This window comes from Sphaerodactylus townsendi, linkage group LG04, assembly GCF_021028975.2.
Source record: "Sphaerodactylus townsendi isolate TG3544 linkage group LG04, MPM_Stown_v2.3, whole genome shotgun sequence".
NCBI lineage: Eukaryota > Metazoa > Chordata > Lepidosauria > Squamata > Sphaerodactylidae > Sphaerodactylus > Sphaerodactylus townsendi.
The window spans coordinates 83,440,736-83,464,446 of record NC_059428.1 but is presented as its reverse complement, the minus strand read 5'-3'; the positions used below and the strand labels follow the sequence as shown (position 1 = coordinate 83,464,446).

General features: G+C 40.7%; 2 protein-coding genes across 7 annotated transcripts in view; one reads left to right on the top strand and one right to left on the bottom strand.

Annotated features, from left to right (window-relative positions):
• Window positions 1-12,261, top strand: part of PPEF1 (protein phosphatase with EF-hand domain 1) — a 71,139-nt gene extending 58,878 nt beyond the window's left edge. For both annotated transcript variants that reach the window (XM_048493820.1, XM_048493821.1), the window contains 5 exons: window positions 2,010-2,116; window positions 6,658-6,821; window positions 8,134-8,218; window positions 10,226-11,091; window positions 11,813-12,261. In XM_048493820.1, the coding sequence (XP_048349777.1) occupies window positions 2,010-2,116; window positions 6,658-6,821; window positions 8,134-8,218; window positions 10,226-10,419 (550 nt within the window). In that variant the 3' untranslated portion in view covers window positions 10,420-11,091; window positions 11,813-12,261. The remainder of the gene's footprint in view (window positions 1-2,009; window positions 2,117-6,657; window positions 6,822-8,133; window positions 8,219-10,225; window positions 11,092-11,812) is intronic.
• Window positions 12,262-15,747: 3,486 nt separating this feature from the next.
• PHKA2 (phosphorylase kinase regulatory subunit alpha 2) overlaps window positions 15,748-23,711 on the bottom strand; it is a 68,234-nt gene continuing 60,270 nt past the window's right edge. For all 5 annotated transcript variants that reach the window (XM_048493813.1, XM_048493815.1, XM_048493814.1 and 2 more), the window contains 2 exons: window positions 18,007-18,207; window positions 15,748-17,048 (listed from right to left, as the gene is read on the bottom strand). In XM_048493813.1, the coding sequence (XP_048349770.1) occupies window positions 16,875-17,048; window positions 18,007-18,207 (375 nt within the window). In that variant the 3' untranslated portion in view covers window positions 15,748-16,874. The remainder of the gene's footprint in view (window positions 17,049-18,006; window positions 18,208-23,711) is intronic.

Genomic DNA, 23,711 nt, shown 5'->3' with positions numbered 1-23,711 from the left:
TTGCATTTTTGTGGGAAGTCAAGTGCTGTGATGATATGTGAAGGAAAAAATGCAGATCAGATGGCTGCTCCACCAATGTAGCTTTCTTGAAGTTATCCCACCCCTCGCACAGCATTATTGCTTAAGATTGCCTTCCTTGACTGCCTTTTTACTTCTATTTTGTGGGGCGGGGGTTATTGGTTTTCGGAAAGCAAAAATTTTACTTCCCTCACCCCCAAACCCCTCCCCCTTCCCCCACCAGGCCCCCAGTGTGATAATAGTGTAATTATTTCAGGGAGATTATTAGCATTAAACCTAAGACCTAGTTTTGGGGAAGCAGTGTAGGTAACCCTGTTAAGCGCTGTTAAACCCCACTGATTTTCATGGGAAGAACTAAAGCGCGATCCTTTCCCTAGAAGTAAACTCGGTTGCTGGCAATGGGGCTTGCTTCTGAGTAAACTCTCCTAGGGTCATGATTCACCTGTTTGAAGTGTTGCATTTTTTTCTGGCTCAGAATTGTGGAAACAAGCCATGATGGCATGATTTTCTTGCACACTATAATTCTTTCATTTGGATGATTGGTCCACTTGTAGTCCACTTGTCGACCAGGCCCAGGGACATCAGCATGCAACACAACCCTTGTTAACCCATGCGACAACCGACGCGGTATAGAAGATGAAGAAGATGAAGAGGATGAAGAAGATGATGATGATGAAGAAGAAGAAGAAGATGATGATGATGAAGAAGAAGAAGATGAAGAAGATGAAGAAGATGATGATGAAGAAGAAGAAGATGATGATGAGGATGAGGATGAGGATGAGGATGAGGATGAGGATGAGGATGAGGATGATGATGATGATGATGATGATGATGATGATGACGATGATGATGATGATGATGGAACTATCAGTGCAACCCTGTGCAGGGTTATTTGAGTGTCAACCCATTTAAATCAATAGGTTTAGATTGGCATAACTATTTATAGGATTACACTGTAACTCACAAATGCTGTTTGTTGAATGGGGATAAATGAATATTTTCTTACAGATAAATGAAAAGTAAACAGAATAATATTTGACTGTGTAGGTTAGTGTTTCTTCTACTGCCAGGGGAGATGAGCTATATGCAATTTGTTTCAGTGACTGAGTAGACAGTTGAGTAGGTAGCCTTTGATCCCAAGTCACCTGTGTCACCTGCCCTTCAATCTGGATGTTGTACAAGGATGTTGTGACTCTTATGTTCTCTCTCATCCAAAGGAAACAAAATCCTCTAGCTCTGTCCCTGGACTTATTACTGCTTGAAGAAATGGAAAGTAGTTAAACCAGATTGATTAGTTAACAACAATAATATAGCTTTCTTTCCTTGTTAGGGATAAGAATGAATAGCTTGTCTTTTTCAGTAGGAACTCATGGGAGAGACCTGTGGAAAAATAAGACTGGTTTTGTTTTATTTTGCTCCCCCCCCCCCACACACACATATGTAACCACTATAGAAGATGCAGTGTATAAAAATTACATCAAGATAGACTATGATGCTGATGTGTACAGAAAATCTCAGATACCCTTTCACTTACCCAGCATCTCACCTAAACTGGTCTGCTCAGCTTTCTCACATGCTGTTATACATTCAAGCAATCCACGCCCAGGTAGGCATTGCACTGGTGTGTTCATGTCATATCTGCAGCTGAGCAGTTTAGATGAGATGCTGGGTACTTGTAAGATCACAAACAAATTTTATTTGACTGTCAGTGTCACTTTAAATCAGGCCTCAGCTGGAATGCAACAGGGTGATTCTAATCTAAAAAAAGCTGAAATTATTCTATTAATTCAACCCTCCCTTCTGAAATTATTGTCATTCTTTTTATGATTTGAAACTACCTGCTGTACCATGAATATTTTCTTATTTTTGTGCCTAATAGCATATGAATATTTCAGAGGGCAGCTTATTAAGAAATGTTAGTCGCACAATGAAATGAAATGTTAAATAGATTTTTGCCAGCTAACTACCAATTCTAATTACTTTCTTTGTAGGGTGAGTACAGTTGAGCTGTCTGCTTTAAAGAGTTTACGAGAGAAACTTTACGCACACAAATCAGAACTCATTGCGGCTTTTAGGCAGCATGATCCAAATGATACAGGTAATAAAACAAGATAGCAGCTTCTCTAAGGTTGCTCTATATCAGGGGTCAGCAACCTGCGGCAAGGCTCTTCTGCCAACTGCATTGTGGTTCCGCGAGCAGCGCATCTTCTCTAACGATGGTAAAGTTGTTCTAGGGACGCCAGGTACGCCATCTCCTTCCCCGCCCCCTCCTTCCTTCCTTCCTTCCTTCCTTCCTTCCTTCCTTCCTTCCTTCCTTCCTTCCTTCCTTCCTTCCTTCCTTCCTCCTTCCCTTTCTTCCTTTCTTCCTCCCTCCCTCCCTCCCTCCCTCCCTCCCTCCCTCCCTCCCTCCCTCGCTGGCACTTGGGAAGGAGAGGAAAGGACGCCGGAGGGAGGAAGGAAGGAGGAAGTGGGGAAGGAGGCACGCTCGCAACGTCCCAAGTGCAACTTGCCGTCGTTGGTGTTGCCGCTGCTATGTATCCCACTGGCTTGGCTGAAGGCAGGGCTTGGGGAGGCTGGGATGGGGCAGGGGCAGGGCTTGGGGAGGCGGGGCCAAATGGCTCTTTGGGTGCTAAAGGTTGCTGACCCCTGCTCTATATCATTGTAATGTGAATGGGTAAGTGGTAACTCCTTTGGTGAATCAGACTAGAGAAAAGGAAGCAGAGGGTTACATGTAAACAAACCGTTTCAGCAATGGAAGGATTTTAGCAGTGCTGTTCCAAAGATTCTTCAGTACTGGAACTGGTCCTGGGTGACATTGACAAATGATCCACTGTAAATAATGAGGTTGCAGATAAATTGTTCAGGATGGCAAAACCCAGACAGATCACAAAATTCCAAATGGATCTCTCCAAAATGGATGAGTGGCCATCTTATACAGAGTTCACCTTGTAAGTCCATTACTTTTAGTGGACTTATACAAGTGTAAGTCTGTTTTGGATAGCACTGAGATAGCACTAACCCTAACAAATGTAGCTTAGAGTACATAAGTGTCTACATGAGAGCAAAAATCTTTATTTATATACTAATGTGATATGAATGAATGTATTGGTTCAGTGGGCAGCATTGGTGGAAACAGACACATTTTATGCTAGGGGCTATGATGCGAGAAAGTAATAAAATGGCCATTGTTATTATGGTTTTATATAAATCTTTGATATGGTCATATTTGGAGCACTGTGTCCAGTGTTGTATAGGTCATGAAGAAGGTTTTTTTTTTTAAAAAAAGAACAATAATTAAAGAGAGAAGGCTCAAATGTTTGAAGCTTTCTAGTTTTTTGGGGGGGCGGGATAAAAATTCATAACATTATACATAGTTTAAAGGAAGTCAGAGGGAAATTTTTTGTCCCTCTCTCTCATAGCACTAGAAATTCAGGCCATTCAATGAAATTGATGAGCAGTAGATTCAGGGCAGACAAAAGGAAGTCACTGTCTATTTTTAACTTATAGAATTTGGTGCCAATACATTCACAGAGGAGATGTCTCTCTGTTCCTGTTAGCTATAATGAGTAGATAGTCAGAAGCCTCTATCCCTGAATACAGTTGCTGTTTGTATTCCTGAATACAAACAGCAGGGGATTTCCTTCATGCACTGCTTGTGAACTTCCATGAGGCAACGGGAAGCTACTGTGGGAGATACATTGTATAACACTTACTTTTTATGGGCACAGAACCAGACTTTTGCTTGTGCTTCTGGAAATTAGAAGTATTCTTTGGTTTTGTACTGGACAAGTGCAAGTATGCCTTGGAAAGACAACCACTACCATCCTCTGTCTTTAATTTATGTCCAGCTTTTCCCCAACATCGGTCTTCCTTCCTCTGCTTTTATCCTCATGACAATCTTGTGAGGTAGGTTAGGGTGAGAAAATATAAGCAGCCCAAGATCGCTCAGTGAGCTACTATGGCAGAGAGGAAATCAAACTCGAGTTTTCTATAGCCTAGTTTAACATTCTAACCACTAGACTACTCTTGCTGTCCAATTTCATGCTAGTCCTTGTTGTTTCCCATGAAGGCCAGTAAAAAAAAATCTTAATGCAGTTTATGGCATCAGAAGCAGTGACAGGGTACCTGAATTAGGGTTATCATCTCTGGGCTGGAAAACACCTTGAGATTTGGGGCTGGAGCCCCAGGAATACCGAGTTTAGGAACAGGAGGAAGTTTGTAGTTTCTAGGCTGTGAATTCAAATCTTGGCTTCTTGTAATATTTTGTATCTTGTAATATTTACCCTTAATATGAATGTTAACATTTCAGCCCAGAATTATGTTTCAGTCAGGATTATTACAAACTGAGTCTGAGAACTCTTTCCTCTAGAGTTGCCAGGTCCCCCCGGCCACTGGTGGGGCATGGGGGAATAGGGTTGCCAGATCCAAGTTGGGAAATTCCTGAGGAAATTCCTGAGATCCAAGTTGGGAAATTCCTGGAGATTTGGACATGGAGGACAAGGACCTCAGCAGGGTATAAAACCACAGAGTCCACTCTCCAAAGCATCAATTTTTACTAGGGGAACTGATCTCTGTAGTGTGGAGATAAGCTGTAATTCTGGAAAGTCCCCAGTGTTACCCAAAGTGCTAGAGGCTGCCCTTTAGAGTCGGGAATTAGTGGGGCCAGATTGAACTTAATGAGAGGAGGAGTAACCAGGATCTTTTCCATAAGTGTTTATAGAGGTGGTTTTTGGAAGAAATCTGCAGGAATCAGGGATACAGTTTAACAATTTTATTAGAAAAAATGCAAAATAATAAAAATACAAGCACACAAATGGCCAAAGCATGTAGAGACTTCATACAGTCCTGAGATATAGAGCTGAGGGTACAGATCTGGAATAAATTGGGATTTGTTCAGGGGAAGGCTATAATTACCTTATCCTGAAAGGGTGTGTGAGTGGAAAAGCAGAGTTCAATGCCTGCACTGAGCTCCAAGTAGACAGGGTGGAAGCAGATGGCACACAGCATGATAAACACACTGGACATTGACTGCAGGGTGGGCAGCTAATTTATATGGAAGACTGGGCCCGCTAGCTATGCTAAGCGAGCTTAATCTTTCCAGGACAAAGGCGGCTCTTGTTCTATGGAAGACACTTAAGATAAGCAGTGGATACTTAAACTTAAAGGTTGACATTTGGGCTTAATGTTCCAAGCTGGGGAGTGCCGTAGACAACTAGGATGGAGCTGATTCAGTAACAGCTTCGGGACAGTGCCATTGTCAATGAAGGTGGTCATTGGAGGAGTTAGTCAGGAAACTAGAAGATAAGATTAGTGTTTATATGGATTGCTGGCAGGAACTATCGATGAAATCATTTTGGCATATCCTTTGTTTCATGAAGGCAAGTAGGCTGAGGTTGAAATGGAAACTGTTCTTTGGGGCTGAAGGTATTGTCTTTTCCTAATCACTGTTTTAAGTCGATGTTGTCAGGAGGGTAGTCCAGACAGGTTTTCTGTCCTTATGAGTGACACTGAGCCAATAAAGAGAATGGCATCTATCTTGGCACAGCATTTCTAGGCCAACCCTAAGGTTAGCAAGGTAGGTAGAGGCCAGTCTTAAAAATGCCCCCATGGATCTGTCTGGTTCCACCAGGTCCCACCAGGTCCCACCTGGAGGCTTGCATCTCTGCTTTCTACCCACTGACTCTTTAGTGGCGACAGTTCTTCCATTGGCAACAGCAATTAGAAGCAGGTCTCTCTATGTAATTCTGAACTCTCCTTCTCCTTAGGCAGATGTGGTAACCATGACAGAAAGGGAGAGTGGGAAGATTTCTGTCTTCTTCTCCCTAATACCCTTCTCCCATTTCCTAGTACCTGAATTCTGTTCTAGTGTATCCATAATAGGCACCCAGGGGAAAGAGGATTACATTTCCCAGGCTTCCTTGTTGCTGAAGTATAGGTGCTAAGAAGAAGGGTATTGTAGAAGCTGATCTCCTCCATTCCCTTTGTTGTTGCCAGAGCCTTGGCCACCAGAGAAAGGAGATCTGAGGATTTGTGGGGAGGCCCTGGGAAATATAGCTAATTTTAAAGCTCCTAGGAGGGGAAGAAAAAAAAACAAGAGCTGTGATGTTACTCATAATTTGCCAGCCTCCAAGTGTTACCCATCACTAATTTCATGAATAGCTGGATTGGGGAGGTTTGTTAAATTAGTTTTAATTTCTTTTTATGCTTTCAGCATGGTTATATTTTGGCAGTGAACAAATTTCCAGCTAGTATTTTATGTAGCTCTGATACTGAACCTTATGATAATGGCAGGAAAGATTCCCTCGAGCAGTCTCTCATTGATATTCTTAAAATGTGTTATTACTTTGGATACAAATAATTTTTTGCTTAGATGCATAGGACAGAGATAATCATTTTACAATGCTTCTGCTTGTGTTTCCTGTGGCTAAGACATTACATTTTGCAGAATCCTTTTAAAAAGCAAAGCCATTCTGCCAGTCAGATATTTCAGTGGGCAGAACATTATAACTCCAGGGTTGTTCCTTCAATTATGTTTCTATTCTAGTAGCTAAAAAACCCCCACATTCCATTGTCTGCTAGGTTGTTATCCTTTAAACATCTTTAACATTTTAGGCATTAAATACTCTTCATTTTTGACAGGGAAGATTTCTCCCAGTCAGTGGGCATTAGTCATGGAGTCTGTGCTGCACCTTGACCTTCCCTGGAGAACGCTTCGTTCTCGGCTGGTTCATCTGACTCAAGATGGAAGAGTGGAATACCTTTCATCTTTTGATGCTTTAGAAGTTGAACTACCTATCAAAGAGGTAAGATATCTGAAAGTTCAGTTGCTCCTGGATGACCTTCAAAACTACCTGCTTAATTTTAATGTTACTAAAGTGTATAAAATACACATAAATATCCCCCCTACATACTCATCGGCATAGGTAGTGATAATAAATTAACACACTTGGGATTTTCCCATTGGGTGCTTTGCCAATTGAAAGTTCTCAATGTGTGGCTAACCTTTGGTATCCTGTACTAAAATGGGACCTACTTTACTAGATCTTCCTTCCTTGTTAACCGACATTTGTACCATTTCTCAGAAAGACTCTAAAACTTAAACAACAAAAATTAAAGACAATTCTACTGCTGTCTGTCCTATGTAGATATATTCCCCAGTGGAATCCAAACAGTCTAGGCTAGCTGCAGGACTTAAATGTAATACAAACAGAAATGTAAAATTTACAGCAATTTTCTTTGAGGAGAATTATTTCACCACAGCAATCAATAAAAATTAAGAGCAGTTAAAATCTTTGTACAATCGTTGTACAGCTGGAATCTATGGGAAAAAGATATGAAATGGCGCAGTTTGCATAACCAATTAAAGTTAGAAACCTTTGCTTATTTTCTTACACTGTCACCTATTACTGTGACATTTGCAATGCTGTTTTGAGAAAATTGTACTTCACCACTTTGCTGAACTGAAAACAAGATTGTCTGTTTAGAACATGTTTATTTGGGTAGCCAAATGAGGACTACTGAATACAAAGTTTTTATTTAGCTGGATATTTATACCCTATTTTTCTCCCCAAAGTGGCTTAAAGCTTTTTAGGAAAAGTTCATGGTGATTTATGTTTAGCTTTTTTGACATGCAAGAATATGAAGCCATTCTATCTCATTAAAAACGCTATTTCAGTTAGGGTATTAGAGTTCCTGAAAAGAGTTTACCTCTTCAGAGTGTTGGATATGATAGTCTGGCAGGGGAAATGCTATAGGGTGATCTGAATAATTCTTCACCTGAGGCAGAGATGCCTTACAAAAATATCCATTAGGGCTGATCTGTTTCCATTGGACAGGAACCTGAACTCAAATTCTTCTTCAGGCATGGATTCACTGAATGCCATTGAATAAATGTTTTCCTCTCAGCCTCAGTTCCCTATTTCTGCTTCATAGGGCTGCTCTGAAGGTGAACTCAATCTAGACTATGAATCTTTTTGTTTAGCTAAAGGAATATGTTCCCCACTCAGTTCTTTACTGTATAAATACAGGGTACTTTTTATAATGACATAGTTGGTGAAATTGCTTGTTTAATACTGGCATTGGATGTGCTCTGATTTTTAAAATAATATTCTTCAGGTTCAGCCATCTCTGGTGGAAACCCTGTGTAGATACAAAGCTGATTTGGAGATCATCTTTAACATGATTGACAAAGATCACTCAGGTATGTCAAAGCCCACTTTTCCAAAGTAGTGCACCTGACCCATGTATAGGAAACTTAGCAGGAAGGAATGAAAAGTGGAAAGAAGTTTGGGGAGCTGCAGCAGCTGCCTGGTTGTAATATTACCATGTATTTGAGCTGAACAAGTAGTGACCGGATAGTTAAAAGTAGGAGAATTTTGTTGATCATCCCCAGGTGTAAGGTCTTGGTACAACGATCAATAAGTTGGACTCTGGATATAAAATCAGAAGTCTTCATTGGATTGTCAGCAAGAACTCAAACAGTAAGAAGCCAGATCTGGGAATCCTGGCTTCTGCAAACACATTTATTCCCTCCCCCCCCCCCACCCCCAGCTTGAACACCTCCTCCCATCTTCCCACAGATTAGTAGAACAACAAGGTGTGAAAAGCTTGTGTTCTGAGTGTCTCAAGGCCAAGCAGTCGTCCAAGTGATAATCTTCTGCTGATTGCTTACTTCCTCCCTCCTTCTGGAGGCCCATGGTGAGGTTGCCTACTTACGTAGCTATGTTACCAAGCACAGTGATTAAGAAAAAAAGGTCCATGAACATATGACAGATAAGTTTATGAAAGGATGCTTCTTCCTGCCTAAGGGTGCCCTTGGGGCCTGACTGGTGTGATGCCAGGGAGGGTGGGAGCCATACCTGACAACAGGTTGGCCAAGCATGCTGATTCCTTCCTCTCAGATGGAAGATAGAAATGCCATTTTGATGATGAAAAATCTTCACTGTATTGTTTGTTTGTTTGTTTGTTTATGTCCCACCCTTTCCTAACCCAAGTCGGGCTTAGGGCAGCTGACATCATGAATAAATACAATTGAAAATATAAATAACCATATGTAAACATGTAAACATTATTACAAAGATTAAAACTAACAATAACACCATAGTCATGGCTCAGTTGATACCTTCTAGTTCTAGAGAGAAATTGTGGAAATGCAGAGCAGAGGAGCCAACAAAGTTGTCAATGAGGGGGCACATAAAAAGGGACAAGGAGAAATAGGATGGGACAAGCGAATAGCATGGAAAGGAGGGGAGAAGGGGGAAAGGAAAAGGGGAGGAAGTAGAAGTGAGGTCAACTGACATAAAACTGTTGCTGCCCTCAACCATAAGCTAGCCCTAGTGGAACATCTTGGTTCTAAAAGCTCACACTAAAAACTATGCTGGAGATTTGTGAAAAGTTTCCCCCTTTTCCCCACATGAGGGAGTATCATTATTTGATTTAAATTTGTTTACAGCCATTGAATTGTATTTAGTAGGTGAATATTTTGGACCACACTTATGCAACAATCCCTAACAAAGAGGTGCAACATGACGCATTGTGAGGATTCCATCTCCCAAACTCTCAGGTGTTACTACTACTGCAATTTGAAGCAAAACAATTGTGTTTCTATGCATGTATTATACAGTGATGTGTAATACTACACTGCAGTAATAGAAACACTTGAGAGTTTGGGGGAAGGATTCTTCAGAATGCACCATGTTGCACCATGAGACCTGAGTGCATTGGCGTGTGTTGACTGACAATGTCAGAAAGCCATGCCAATATCTAAAGGACTTCTCAGATAAGCATGCCTAATGGCTACTGTGTGAAATTTACTCCCTTTACACTTGATGTAACTGTTGAATCCTGGTTCATGTCAGTGCCTAAGGATGGGCAGGGAGCTGATATATCCACATTGCAGGTTACATGAAATGGGCTGCTGAAATTCATCAATCCAGTATTATAATTTACTCTCTCTTTTTTTGCATCCAAAGATATTCATGTAAGGTCAGCTCTAGGGGTTGTTTTTTTCTGGCCCTAGGCAGTGGATAGTGGGTAGTTACTCCACCAGTTGGATGACTCATATTTTTATCTGTGCCAGATTCCAAAGGTTTATTATTTTTCTACATTTTCCTACTTCTTTCACTGCTGGAACTAGCTTCAATTACCAAAGTTCTTGGTGTATTTCTGTGATGCCTTATTCAGAGACACAATTTCCTGCCTTTTCTAGGTCTTATCTCGATTGATGAATTCCGCCAGACATGGAAACTCTTCAACCTACACCTGAAAGTTGACGCAGATGATGAATCTATTGATAGCTTAGCCCGAAGCATTGATTTTAATAAAGATGGCAACATTGACTTCAATGAATTTCTAGAAGCCTTTCATGTGGTTCATAAATTTGAGAGCAGAAACTGCAAGTAAAGAAGCAAAATGCACTTCTGGAAAGATGACAAAGAGCTTCTCTGATGTCTCATCGTGTAAGGAAATTTCGTAGCAAAAAGACTGCCTTCTTAATATTGAAATGGTGGAATGAACAACTTGAAAAGAGGATTTCTGGTAAAGGCAGTACCTGATAATCTGTCAAAAGCTGCAGCAGAATACCAAGAAAGTGAAACTAAAAGTGGACAGATGGACCACTATAGTCTTTTGGAAAGGTACATTCTCAACAATGACCTTAGCAGTGCCATATTTGTCAGATCTTGAAAGCTAAGCAGGGTCACCCCTGGCTAGAGGAGACCACCAAGGAGAGGCAAGCAATGGCAAACCACCTCTCTCATCTTTTGCCTCAAAAACTCTACTGGGTCACCTTAAATCAGCTGTGACTTGATGGCACTTTCCACTATCACCATTTCCTCTTCATGCTGTTTGCTGGATGTTAATTTTCTTACCCAGGCATACATCGGTGTAGGAGGAAAAGTATGAGTGCCATCACATGAGAAGAACAGCATCCATCTTCTTAGTACTGAATGCCCTGCAGAGCTCCACATAGCAAAATAGATATTTATACAATCTGCATCTATCCTAATGCATTTCCATATATGTTGGATTTTTTCCCCCTTCACTAACGTATAGGGAAAAGCCAAGTGTGAAAAAGTCCTGTCTTACTTCTTTGGGGCCATGATTACTACCCTGTTTCCCTGAATATAAGACATCCCCGGAAAATAAGACGTAGTAGAGGTTTTGCTGAAGTGCGAAATATAAGGCATCCCCCAAAAGTAAGACGTAGCAAAGTTTTTGTTTGGAAGCATGCCCGACGAACAGAACACAGAAAAATAAGACATCCCCTGAAAATAAGACATAGCGCATCTTTGGGAGCAAAAATTAATATAAGACACTGTCTTATATTCGGGGAAACACGGTAAGAAGCAACAGTCAGAAGGACATGGGGATTAATGTAATTTTGGATGGTTTTGCTAAGAGATGAGGTGTGATGAGGTGCCTGTGCATAAAATTTCATGCACAGATAATTGGCATGATTGTTAATAGTATTCATGTTTGTATTAGGACATTCTTATTTCTGCCAGTCTGCTTCATCCTAAAGTGACACTTTCAAAACCTGGTAAAGATTTCAGTCCCAAAGTCTCTCACCTCAGTCCAGACATGTCTGAATGCAGCAGTGCTTAGGAAAGAGGCCCCTTTCCCCTCCCTGAATTTAATAGGGTGTTGTTTAATGTCCGTAGCTTGGGGCAACACTGGCTACTGCACTTGTAGATCTCTACTCCAGGCTGTCATGGTGTGAGTATGGTACACCTGTGGAGCCACTTTTCATGCCTAGACAGCCTATTGTTAAGTCCAGTTGAGGAAATAGAGAGAGGATTTATATTCACCAGTACAATTTATATTCACCAGTACAATTTAGGCAGAACCCAGATGACATAGGTACTATGGCAACCTTATAGAGAAGCAGAAAAAGTCCTTGCAGGTTGTAGCTATATAATATGATGTAGAAAGGCAAGATGGAACTCTGAGGGGGCAGAGAAGCATACTGCCTGTTCTGTCAGAGTTGTTCAAAATAATGAGGCTGGGAGAAGCTGTATGTATATGGGAGAGCTACAATGGACTTAGTCATACTATCAAGGACCACTTTTCTGTATGCTAACTTTACCCAGGTACCCAACAATGTTGAAATGCATGAAATACATGATATTTGGGGATCCTTCCTCAACCAAGCATGTCCAGATATTTAGTAACTTTCATAAGAAACAAGTTTGTTGAAGAATATTACTAATGGTAGCATTTTTCATAATAAAAGATTAACCATGATTCTCTTCCTTGCTGCTACAATTATACCATTTATTTGTATGGTTAAAATTTCAAAAATACTGCAGCATATATGGTTGTATATGGTACATAATTCAGTTCAGCATACACATGCACTGCATGCCAGCCTTATGACAACTATTGGGTATTACTGCATAGATGTGCAAGGCAGAATATCTTCATATAGCATGCATCTTCTGCCCTTATGGTACTGCAGACATGCAACAATTTTTCCTACCATAGATTTATAAGGTATCCATCCTCAGGAATGCAATAAATAAGAGTATATACCAAAATTAGATTACTAAGCTCTATGGTGAACAACTGTTTTTCCTCAGGAAAACTATTTAGAGTCAACAGATAACCCCAAAACACAAAACTCAACTCAGTGGGTGTCAAAAGGCAACTGAACTGTTGATATTGTTCTGGAAGAAATACACCCTTCATTTAAATGTATTAAAGATGTCAAATGGTCAGATTTTATTCTATTATGCTTGAGATTACTGACAGAAAAACTCTGGAAAGGTTGACACTTTGAAAAACTATCCATTACAAACATTAGGCTGGAGTTCTTAACTGGTGTCTATATTGAAGCCAAGATACATCCTGCATGACCAAAAATGGTGTTTTGGATCTTAGTCACTTCATTTGGCCATATGTAAGCCTGAGAAGAAACCAGCTGTTAAACTGTTAACTTCAGGATGTCTCTGAAGCCTGGAGATAAACAAGAGGAAGGCCAGGAATACATGCTTTGTTCAACCATAACCTTTCTACTGAAAATGTGCCTGATAAAAGAGACAAGAAAGAATACATTCCAGTTAATCCCTGAAGAGGTAAGATTAATCCCTTTGTGTAAGTGGCACCGTATATCTCATCTCTACAAAACACACCCCAGAAGAATGGGAAATACGAGAATGAAAATATGGGTTCATTCAAAATTCTCCTTTGGGTTGTCTCCTTTTGGATTAAAACAATTCACTTTTCATTTGCTAACATTCAAGAAGGAAGTGTGAAACAGAAATGACAATATTTATGCAGAATTTTTTAAAAAAGGATTTGAACAGAATAATTGTATGAATTACGCCCCCTCAGTAGAGTTGGGCATTTAAGCCTTCAAATATCAGAAGGCATCAGGACAACTCATGCTCTTTTAGATTTTGACTTCAAAGCTATATGTGAACTTTCATGTCTGTCAGCCAACCCATTAGTAAAAAGATCAATTTGTTATCTGAATAATGTAATGTAACCCTCACAAACATGCACACATCTAGCAAAACAAGATTCACAACCTTTCATAAAAGTACAGCTGTTCCAGTGGAATCCCTGTAAGCACTGAAAGGAACAGCAAATGCTCCTCAGCTGTTAAGTAGAATAATGCCTTCCTGACACATGCATGAAGCAACAGTAGATTCCAGTTATGGCACAAAAGCCACAGTCACTGTAATTGCACGATACAATGGAAATAGTAATGGTGGTATTTTCTGTGACAGATATATTGTATGTTAAGATCACACCTCTCAAACCTACCCACTGGCAAAGCACATTACCAGATGCCTCAAGCACAGATACCAAGGAATTCAACTTTTTGCTCCTCTACCTGTTTTCTAAATAACACACTCCTCAAGTATTGACTGTGCCAGCAGAGGAATTTGTAATTAAGCAAGTTACAAACTTCCATCTCTCTGTGAGATGGAGAAATCAGAGAATAACATTTTTGTGGTTCTGGCAAATAACAATTCACACCATTTGCTTCATGAAATGAATTTCAGACAAAGGTTAATAAGCATCAACATCTTAATTCAAAACATACAGAAAGGGCACAATCCAGTACAAATGTATGCATAATTAAGTAAATTGGCTCAAATAGGCTTGTAGATATATATATGAAATCTGCCTTGTGAAGATTTGAGATCTATAAAATACTGTCCACCCAGGAATGCTTCAGCATGATGGTAGTTCTGCAGCCCTCAAAGGATATTGTAGGAGACTGAGGGGCTTCTGTGGGTAAAAACACAATGAGCAAGGGGGCTGAATTGATTTAAAAAAAACACCTCCGTCTTGTGCCACTGGAAATCAAAAGCAAAGAACTACACTGGAAGAAACACCAAGAGAGAGACTGGCAGTGGAGCAAGATGAAAGTGATTTCAGTCAACTCTCCTTTTTCACTGCAGCTCCCAAGCCCAGAGGCTTTCTTGGACCCAGGGATTCGGTAACCACAGAAGTACCTTTCCAAGAATCACCGGTGACTGCCAAGGGAGGCATAAAGCTGGGAACAATCCACAGCCATCAGCACCTCCCCCCCACACAGCCATAGTATCCAGTCTCCTGTTTCCACATATCTGGCTTATATTCTTTCTGAATTCTAACGTTACATAATTTTATATGAACTATAACCAGCATGGGAGAAAGCTGCATTTGCAAAGCACACTCTTTCTAGCTGGCACACATTTCCTTTGAGGAGCCACACTGATTTCATTGCAATTTATCTGAGAGGTGCTAAGATTCTTCTGCAGCAATACAGAGAAGACATTCATCTGAATCCCAGAACCACTCACAACATTTCTTTCCACTGGGATGCTCCAAATGGTAGCGTAATGTTCCATTAGTAACTATATTTAGTCAAGCGGTGCTGGGAAGAATCACAGAACTGAAATCTTAACAGGTTCGTACTTTAGCCAAGGGCACTGTTCTTAAAATCACTTCTGATTAGGCACAGTGAACTGGCACATTCAACTGCTCTGATCCTGGTTGATTCAATACATCTACTAATGTTTATGGTAAGTTCTTTTTTTTAAAAAAAAACTTAATAGCCCTATAAAGGTTAGCAATGTGCTAGAACCAAAGAGAGGTTCTGGTCTCAAAATCCTTTGTTGACAGTGGATGCATGCTTGTGAAACACTTTGTAATTTTGCCACCATCAACAGGTAAACTCTTGTTAATTTTTAGTTACAGTGGTAGATTCATACCATAATTTATTTGCTGTGATTATGGTCCATGGACAGGGCTAGGAATAGAAGAGGTCTAGAGCTACAGAAACCCTGACTTGGATGGCCTGGATTTAGTGTGATCTCATTAGATCTCAAAAGCTAAGCAGGGTCAGCTCTGATTAGTATTTAGATGGGAGACCACTGTGGAACACCACGGTTGCTATGCCAAGGAACACAATGGCAGACCACCACCGGTAGTCTCTTGCCTTGAAAACCCTACTGGGTCACGCACGCACGCACGCGCGCACACACACACACACACACAAAACCACAGACAATTTACAGAGATAATGATGATCAGGGAAGAAGGGGTGAAACAACAGCCATGATCCCCCGTATGTAGATCCTTTGAGATGATGTGTTAGCTTTCCACAGGCCATTCAAACAATTGTCCACCTGTGATCTGAAGTTATGAAAGAACTATCATGTGTTTTTGCATGAATGTTTGAACCAGCTCTCTCTCACACACATATATAAGAAAGAAAGCTTTTAATCTTTCAGCTTTTAAAATCAGAATGTTTTTAATCCAATTCAGCTTCTCAAATCTTCTCATCTATGGGAATGACACTGTGGGACTAATTCACAGTATTTGCAGTATTTTCAAGGAACACGTTTCCATTTAGGCATTAGCATGAAATCAGCTTGTAAACCATATTATAATCAGGTTTTTCGCCTTGTGTATATACACTCTTGCAAGTGGTCATTGCAATTAAAAAAGCTAATATGCAGTATCGCCAGATATATATCCTGCTTTTGAGTAGAAGTCTCAAATATTAATATTCTGCACGTGATTCTGATGCACATTCCTGCACAGGAGTGCCTTCCACATGGGATTTTGAAATATGTGAACCCAGGATTTTACTTTTTAAGAGGGAATCTAAAAAAATTCCTATTTATTTTCCAGCTTCTTTTACAGCTGAAAGTAATTTTCCTAGTAAAAGATTCCCAATTAGATATTTTATTTACTTTTACTGATGTTTCTCCTGTACATTGATGTAAAAAAAAAAAAGATAGTTTGATCACTAAAAAAAAATTCTTGGTGTCACATATAACCAAAAATGCTAACTTTAAATTAATACAATGCTGTGAACCTGAAACATAAGCAAAGTTTCCATTTTTTGCTTTTAAGTCAGAGAGATGTTTTCCTATTGAGCACTGAAAAATCCCCAATGGCATACATCTGTCTTCTTGTCCTGATATACAATATTTAATTTCATGTGTCTGATCTAAAACAGATCTAGACAGTTACATTTACTTTTCCAGAGTATTGGCCAGAATAATGTCAATATTATCTCTAGGCCAGTGTGCTCTGTAAAAGACAAATAATGCACAATATTGAGGAAATTTGGCAACGATCTAGACTATTTAAAGAGTCAGGTTCTAGAACCAGAAGTAGGGTTGCCAGCTCTTGGTTGGAGATTCTGGGGGTGGAGCCTGGAAAGAACAGGGTTTGGGGAGGGGAGAGAGTCAACCTTCCAAAGCAGCCATTTTCTCCAGTGGAACTGTTTGTGATCATCTGGAGATCAGTTGTAATAGCAGGGGATCTCCAGGTGCCACCTGGAGGGGAGCAACTCTAACCAGAAGAAGACTTTTGATTTTTAAAAAACGAATGTTCATATTTTAGACAGTTCATTGCATTAAGCATCCTGTGCTTGGGAGAAACTCTTGTAGATAGCTTGCTACTGCTTTTGTCAGATAAGTCATCGTCCCATATGCACCACTTGGCGCACTGTCATACAAAAAGTAGCAGATCCCTGTGGCCAGGTCTCGTTCCAGGAAACTATCAGTTGCTCCAAGAGATTTCTGGAAGGAAGAGAAAAAGGGTAGTCCAAAAATGCTTCAGTACAATCTAACCTTCTGAAAGATAGGTTTACCAAACAATTGAATTGCAAAGCTTCATAAAAACTAGCTTTAATCCAACAAACAAATATTTGGCATGTATTCCCTAAGTCAGCTGCTGGTAGACCTATTAGAAGACTGGCAAGTCCCCTCACCACACTCTATAATGGACTGGTGTAACTGCCAAGTATCTGAATGGGTTGCTCAAGTACACACTCTTAGATAAGCCCCTCAGTTCCTAGTGCTGATGCTACGATCTGGTAACAACCAACACTTCATTTTAGCTGCCACAGATTGTTGTCTGCTGCTGCAGTTAACTTCCAAGGCAGCGGCCCACAAGAAGTACCTCAGCGTTCCATCAAGTGACTCAGTGAACCAACTGCATGGTATATTTTTGCAACCTTTCCCTGATCTTCAGTATGAGTTATTCATCATGTTCTCAGTTGTATTCCCACGAACCTAAAGCTCAGTATTGGCATAATGCCTGTCATCTGGCTGTATGCCAGGAAGTATCACCACTTGGAATGGGTGCACAGTTCATCTCACTAAACTGATCCTGCAGTCTCTTGGAACCCTTCTACCTGCCAGCTGAGAGAAGGAAAACTGCACTTGCCAGGTTTTATTGTACGGAAGCTGAAATGATGGGGAAGGGAAGAGACCAAACATTGGCTGGGGGTGGGGGGGCACCAGATAATCACTGGGGAGACGAGAAGCCAGCTGGTTTTATCATTTCACAGACATTTTACAACAGCTAATGAACAACTGCAGGTTAACTCAGTCCATAGGAACAGGATGCAGGAACCATTCAAATTAATGAAATTCAAATACAGGGTTGGTTTAAACCCATACTTTCAATGGGACAGTACCCAGAGTTCTCCTCAAAGAACCAGTTTAGGTTACAGAAAAAAACAAGCACACATACCTGCTCCTGAAGAAAGAGATCATTTGCTATGTGCACTATCCGATCTACGTGAATTATACCCCCAATGCTGTTCACCTCTATTTCAGATAACACTGTAAGCACAAGGATAGCTTCTACAAGCAGCTGCCTGTATTCAGGCTGGGGTACATGGTTCAGCACTGACTCGACATGAACGGCAAACTTGATCTCACAAGCAGTCATCTATAAGAGTACAGTGGAGTTGGTGCCAAAATGGAAAAAGACAAAGAACAGCATGAGAATATTCGAAATGGTGCTTGCATATATCACATTGCACATAGTGAAGGTAATTAGACCTCTTACCATAAACACTGCATAATCTCATTTCAACGAATGGCAGAGATTACGTAAATTCAAATACAGGCAAGACTTCCAGTGGTCACTAGTTCCCCTTGGGTTGAATATTCCACCACACTGTCTGGGAATTCCAGCCAGGAGATATTCTAGTATCTACGGTGTCCCACACACCCAATGCATTCTGTTCTCTACTCTGAACAACAAGGATGTCTATGGTGTCCTGAATGTGGGTGTTGCAAGATGTTAGAATAAATAAGTGGGGGGAGATGGCCCCACATGTCCATCTTTGGTCTTAGGAGAAGATACTGATTTATTTAACCACATCAACTGCAGCAAAGTGTTTTTATTGCACTTTTGCTATACTTCTGTTGTACTACATAGCATGCTCTCTTTCCTCTTTCAGCACTATCACACTTCTTTTTGAGCTTGCATTTCATAATACTTCATTCCTTCTCTTCCAGTATGCATTTTGCTCTCTCCATACTCTACCATGGTCTGTATCCCATAGACATACTGATTTTTTTCTGCCATCAAGTCACAGCTGATTTATGGCGAACCCATAGGGTTTCCAAGGCAGGAGATATTCAAAGGTGGTTTGCCATTGCCTGCCACCATGTCTTGTCCTGGGTTTTCCTTGGAGGTTGCTTATCCAAATACTAGGGCAATGCAGTTCAGGGATATAGACTGATTTCAGCTAACTTTTTCTGCCTCCTCACTCCAAATCTCCTTGTGCAAAATCTCTCAACTTCGCCTTTGTTTACTTGCTGCCAGGAAATTTTTCTTTGGGGAGAACACATCCAATCACTGCATGTCAGGCGAAGGATCCTAATTTGTACCAGTAAAAATGCTCAGATGTCACATAGAATTTCTGAGCCTTGGGAGAACTTGCACTTATTTAGTTTGATTCCTATTAAGCAGCAAAATTGGATATTGCCAAGTTCTGACAGGCCTGTTAAAAGGATATGAATTTTTTCAATCTCTCTTGATACTGAAAATAATTTATCATCTCCACACAAATTAGATTATAAAGACACTTGGCATCTTCAAGAAAAATGATTTTTTGTAGTCACAAGCTATGCATTATAAATTGTTTCTGTTTCTTCTTATTGGTTCAAGAAGAAAATAACAAAAATCTTACCCCCCCCCCCCCGTTTAGGAAAATTAACTGAGCTTTGTCTGTCTTTTCATTGTGTCACATGTCATGATCACCCTATGCTGCCAGAGTCCTCTTATTTTATTTTAATGATTTAAAAGCTGCTGCATAGTTCATTTTTTGAAAAGGTGAAAGAAGGTATGCAACCCCACCCAAATACTCATCTCTGAACAAAAGGGTCTCATGTCTTTGGTCTCAGCCGTTATTCACATGTGCCACCATATTCAGATACCAAAGACCCATCTTTGGTTCTTAAGGCTCATCCATTAAGGACCAAACCACATGATACGATTTCCAACACATCAGGTTTGGATTCCCTGGACCTGATTCTCTTTTTCTGAAACCACACATCAGCTGTACAGAATGGCATTTTAAAAGTGGGGGTGGGGGTCAATTCAGCTTGGGACTATAGCATAAAGGAGGAGGATTTCTGCTTTGCTCCTGGCACTGTTTTCCACACTAGAATAATCCTGGAAGGAGAAATTATTGCCTCCATTTTGAAACTGCTGAATTGGAACCTCTGTAGACTTTTAAAATGCCGTTCCCTTAGGTATGCCAACCTCAGGGTGGGTCTGGAGATTACAGCTGATCTCCACACTATAGAGATGAGCTTCCCTAGAGAAAATGGCAACATTCAAGGGTGGACTGTATGAAATTATACTCCACTGAGGTCTCTGCCCTCCTCAACCACTGAGGCTCTATCTCCAAATCTCCAGGAATTTCCCAACCCAGATTTGGCAACCTAGAGTTCACTGCACATAGTGTGTGGCTGCAGGGGAACTGAAATCATACTGTGTAGTTTGGCCCCAAGTGTTCAATATTCTGGCTTCAGGAGACAATTCCATTGTCTCAACTCAAATCATATCTACTTAACTGGTTATTGCATACTTTAAGATGCACAGAAACGCTGTGCACAGGTTGACATTCCATGACAGGAAGTGCAGAAGTGGATGAAAATATCAAAATACAGGAACACTCCTTGGACATTTGAGGCAGCAATCAAGAGTACTGGAATCTTTATGAATACCCTTGGCAGTAATGAGTGAAACTGAAGAGTAAGGCTTAGCAATTGTTCCTATATACAAAATAATGAATGAGATGTAAAGACTATCAGTCCTAGTATGAAATACAGTCTTTCTTTTTGGAAGTACTGTTTGAGGTCTGAGATTCCTCAGACATTTCTGTTTTGGTTTTCAAATGATAAAAGTATTTGTGTTTACCTCATAGAGTATCTGATCCTAAAGACCAGCCTCACTACCACAAAGTCTATGCTAGGACAGTGATAGGTCTTGTAATAAAGAGGGGGACTGTGAAAGATTGTGCCCAAAAGTTGGGTATTCAAGCCCATACAAACGGCCATCCTCATAGTCATGGTTCTAGCAGAGAACTGCCTACTCAGAGATTCCAACACTGCCAAAAATATTACCAACAATGAAATCTTTCATCTTTTTCCACAAACACGAACCTGTATGACTGCATTTGTGCTGCTCTAGAAATCAAGTAGTTCAGCAATAACCCTCCAGCTATTCCGCAGGCCTCAAAAGCATTTTTGGAGCTGCCTCAAAATATTATCTTAAAGAAATTCCTGTCTGAGTGTGCTACTGATGTGGTGTTGCTTGAGTATCTTCCAAAAAAACCCCCTTAAACCTCTGCATAGCCTCCTGAAGTTAGGTGTATAATTTAATCGGTGAGTAACAGTTTTGTTTTGCCCCACTAGTATTCTGTTTTGGTGACCTTTTCAAACAGATCTGAAGATGGTTCTGGAAAAGAGAGTGATGGACCTTAAGGAAAGGTTCTTTGGCATCCTTCAACTGATTACTTCCTTGGTTCTCTGCCTTCTTTAACTCTTCTGCAAATTCAAAGATCCTCAGGTGTAGGCAGCAATAGGGACAAACTCTGGTGGAAAAAACGGCATATTTTCTGCTATTCTTGCATCTGATCTTTCTCCATGCAAGTAGAGACATCAGACTTCTCTAAGAAGGCACTACATTTTCCACTGATGAGGTGCTTACTCAGAGATACGTCCCGAAGCTCATCTCTCAATAGTGGCCCAGATGGGCAGAGACCTATGTCCTTCTGACTCTCCCCACTCTTGAGAGGGAAGGGAGAAAAATAAAGAAAAAGAACAACCTCTGAATTTTCACTTTTTTTTGCACCCTCATAAGCAGCAGAACTTTGCCTCATTGCTTTCTCATGTAAATCCTCCATCTGTGGACTGGTCTCTCACACCTAACATAGAGGTGACAGAACTTTTGATAGAACCAGGAGAGAAACTGTCTCATGTATACTTGATATGGATCAGAGAACCATTCCTGTGGCAAACTGCTGCGTTCCCTAAGGGATATGTGGATGTGTTGATATGGAAGACAGAGAAAAAAAGAGAAATCAAGCCCACTCCCTGGCAAAGGAGTACCTCAGCGTTCCATCAAGTGAATCAGTGAACCAACTGCACTATATATTTTTGCAACCTCTCCCTGATCTTCAGCATGAGTTGTTCATGAAGGCCCAACAGCCTTGTGTTCTTGACACAAGAAAAAAGATGGCAGTTGTGGGTGAATTTCTATCTAGGACAGATATCTGTGACTTTCTCTTCCAGCTACAGGAGGTTATAAAAAAACCAGGAACACTGAATAACAAAGGGCCTCAATACAATTTATGTTAGACACAAGTAAGATCATTGGTGTTCAACCCCTCTTATTCTCACAGTCCAATAAAAAAAGGAGGGGGGAGTAAAGCAGCGCCCTGGGATGGAACCACAGCTCTGCCTCTGAAGATGCAATCACAGTCTGGGCACTAGAGGAGGAGAAAAATCTCTAATCTCTTGGGGAAGCCCATCATCATGAATGATTTGCGCCATACTTTTTGGTAGTGTAAGTCTGTGCTGCGAAAAGGGTTTTTTCCTTAGCTGAAACTCCACTGAATGGTGACTAACATCACCCCCCCCCCCGAAATGCCCCCTCCATGCCCCCCTCTAGGCTGGCATATGGTGCAGAAGTGACAGCATGGAGGCAAACTTCCAGATTCAGGTGTGGCACCCTCCTGCCAAGTAAGTGCCTCTAAGCCAGAATCTGTGCCACGCTGCTTCCAATGCAGCTTTGCCCTTGCCTGTGGACTGCTCAGTCAATCATATGTTCATGTGGGTACAATCCTTTAAAAACCTCTTAGGCACTCCATGCAGCTCCCAACACTGCAAAGGGAAAAGAGGGGCTTCAGGTTCACTTCCCATGCCACTTTTTACCAGTAGGAATGGCCACCGGGAGGGGGGGGGGGCTGTTTGACCCTTCCTCAGGTTTCTCCTGACTATCCCAGGAGAAGGTACTTATTCCAGAAGTAAAGACAGTCCACCCCTCACAGGACTGGAGAATGGTTTTTACTGTCTGGAACCCATAGAAAAACAAGACCAAGCAAGTAGTTCTAAATCTCTAGAAGTCAACAAATGCATTTCTATTTCCATATGACAAAAACTGGGGAAATAAATTTTGCCTCTATAATTAGAATGTCCCATTAAGCTGTAATTATGAACACTTGGCAAGTGCAGAGCTGTTAACACACACAATGCCTAATGCTAATAATAGATTTTTCCCTCCTTTTCATTGTACTCAGGAAACAGCATTCAAATGAAACCAATGCCAAAAAAATAGCTGATATCATGAGACACAAAAATCTGGGCCACCACTTGTGGTCAGCTTTTTCTGAATCAGAGTCTATGAACCACTGGGCCCATTGTGTCTTTCATTTTTGAAAACCCTGCATGCTGTGACAGTAACTGTTGTGCAAAATGAACTAACTGCATCAGATGACAAATTTACCAAGTTAAAAAAAAGAAAAATGTTGGCAACTACGGGACTTGAGCTTTAAGCTCAAATTGTTTGCCATGCATGACCAATACCTGTGATAACAAAACCTAGAGTATCAAAGCGGCAGTGGTTGGATCATTGGATTAGGACCTAGAAGACCCAGGTTTGAATCCCTACTCTCCCATGAAATCTCACTGACCTTGGGCCATTCTACCACACAGGGTTGTTGTAAAAATAAAATGGAGGACAGCAGATCAATATTACTAGCTGCTTTGGTACCCCACTGAGGAGAAAAATGGAATATAAATATATAAATACAAGTATAACTGGCTGATATTTGGTGTTGATAATAATGGCTAACCAAACAGGTGTATTCAAAAATACATATTACAAAAGGTAAATCCTGCTTGCAGACAATATAAAGCAACAACTATAGGCAG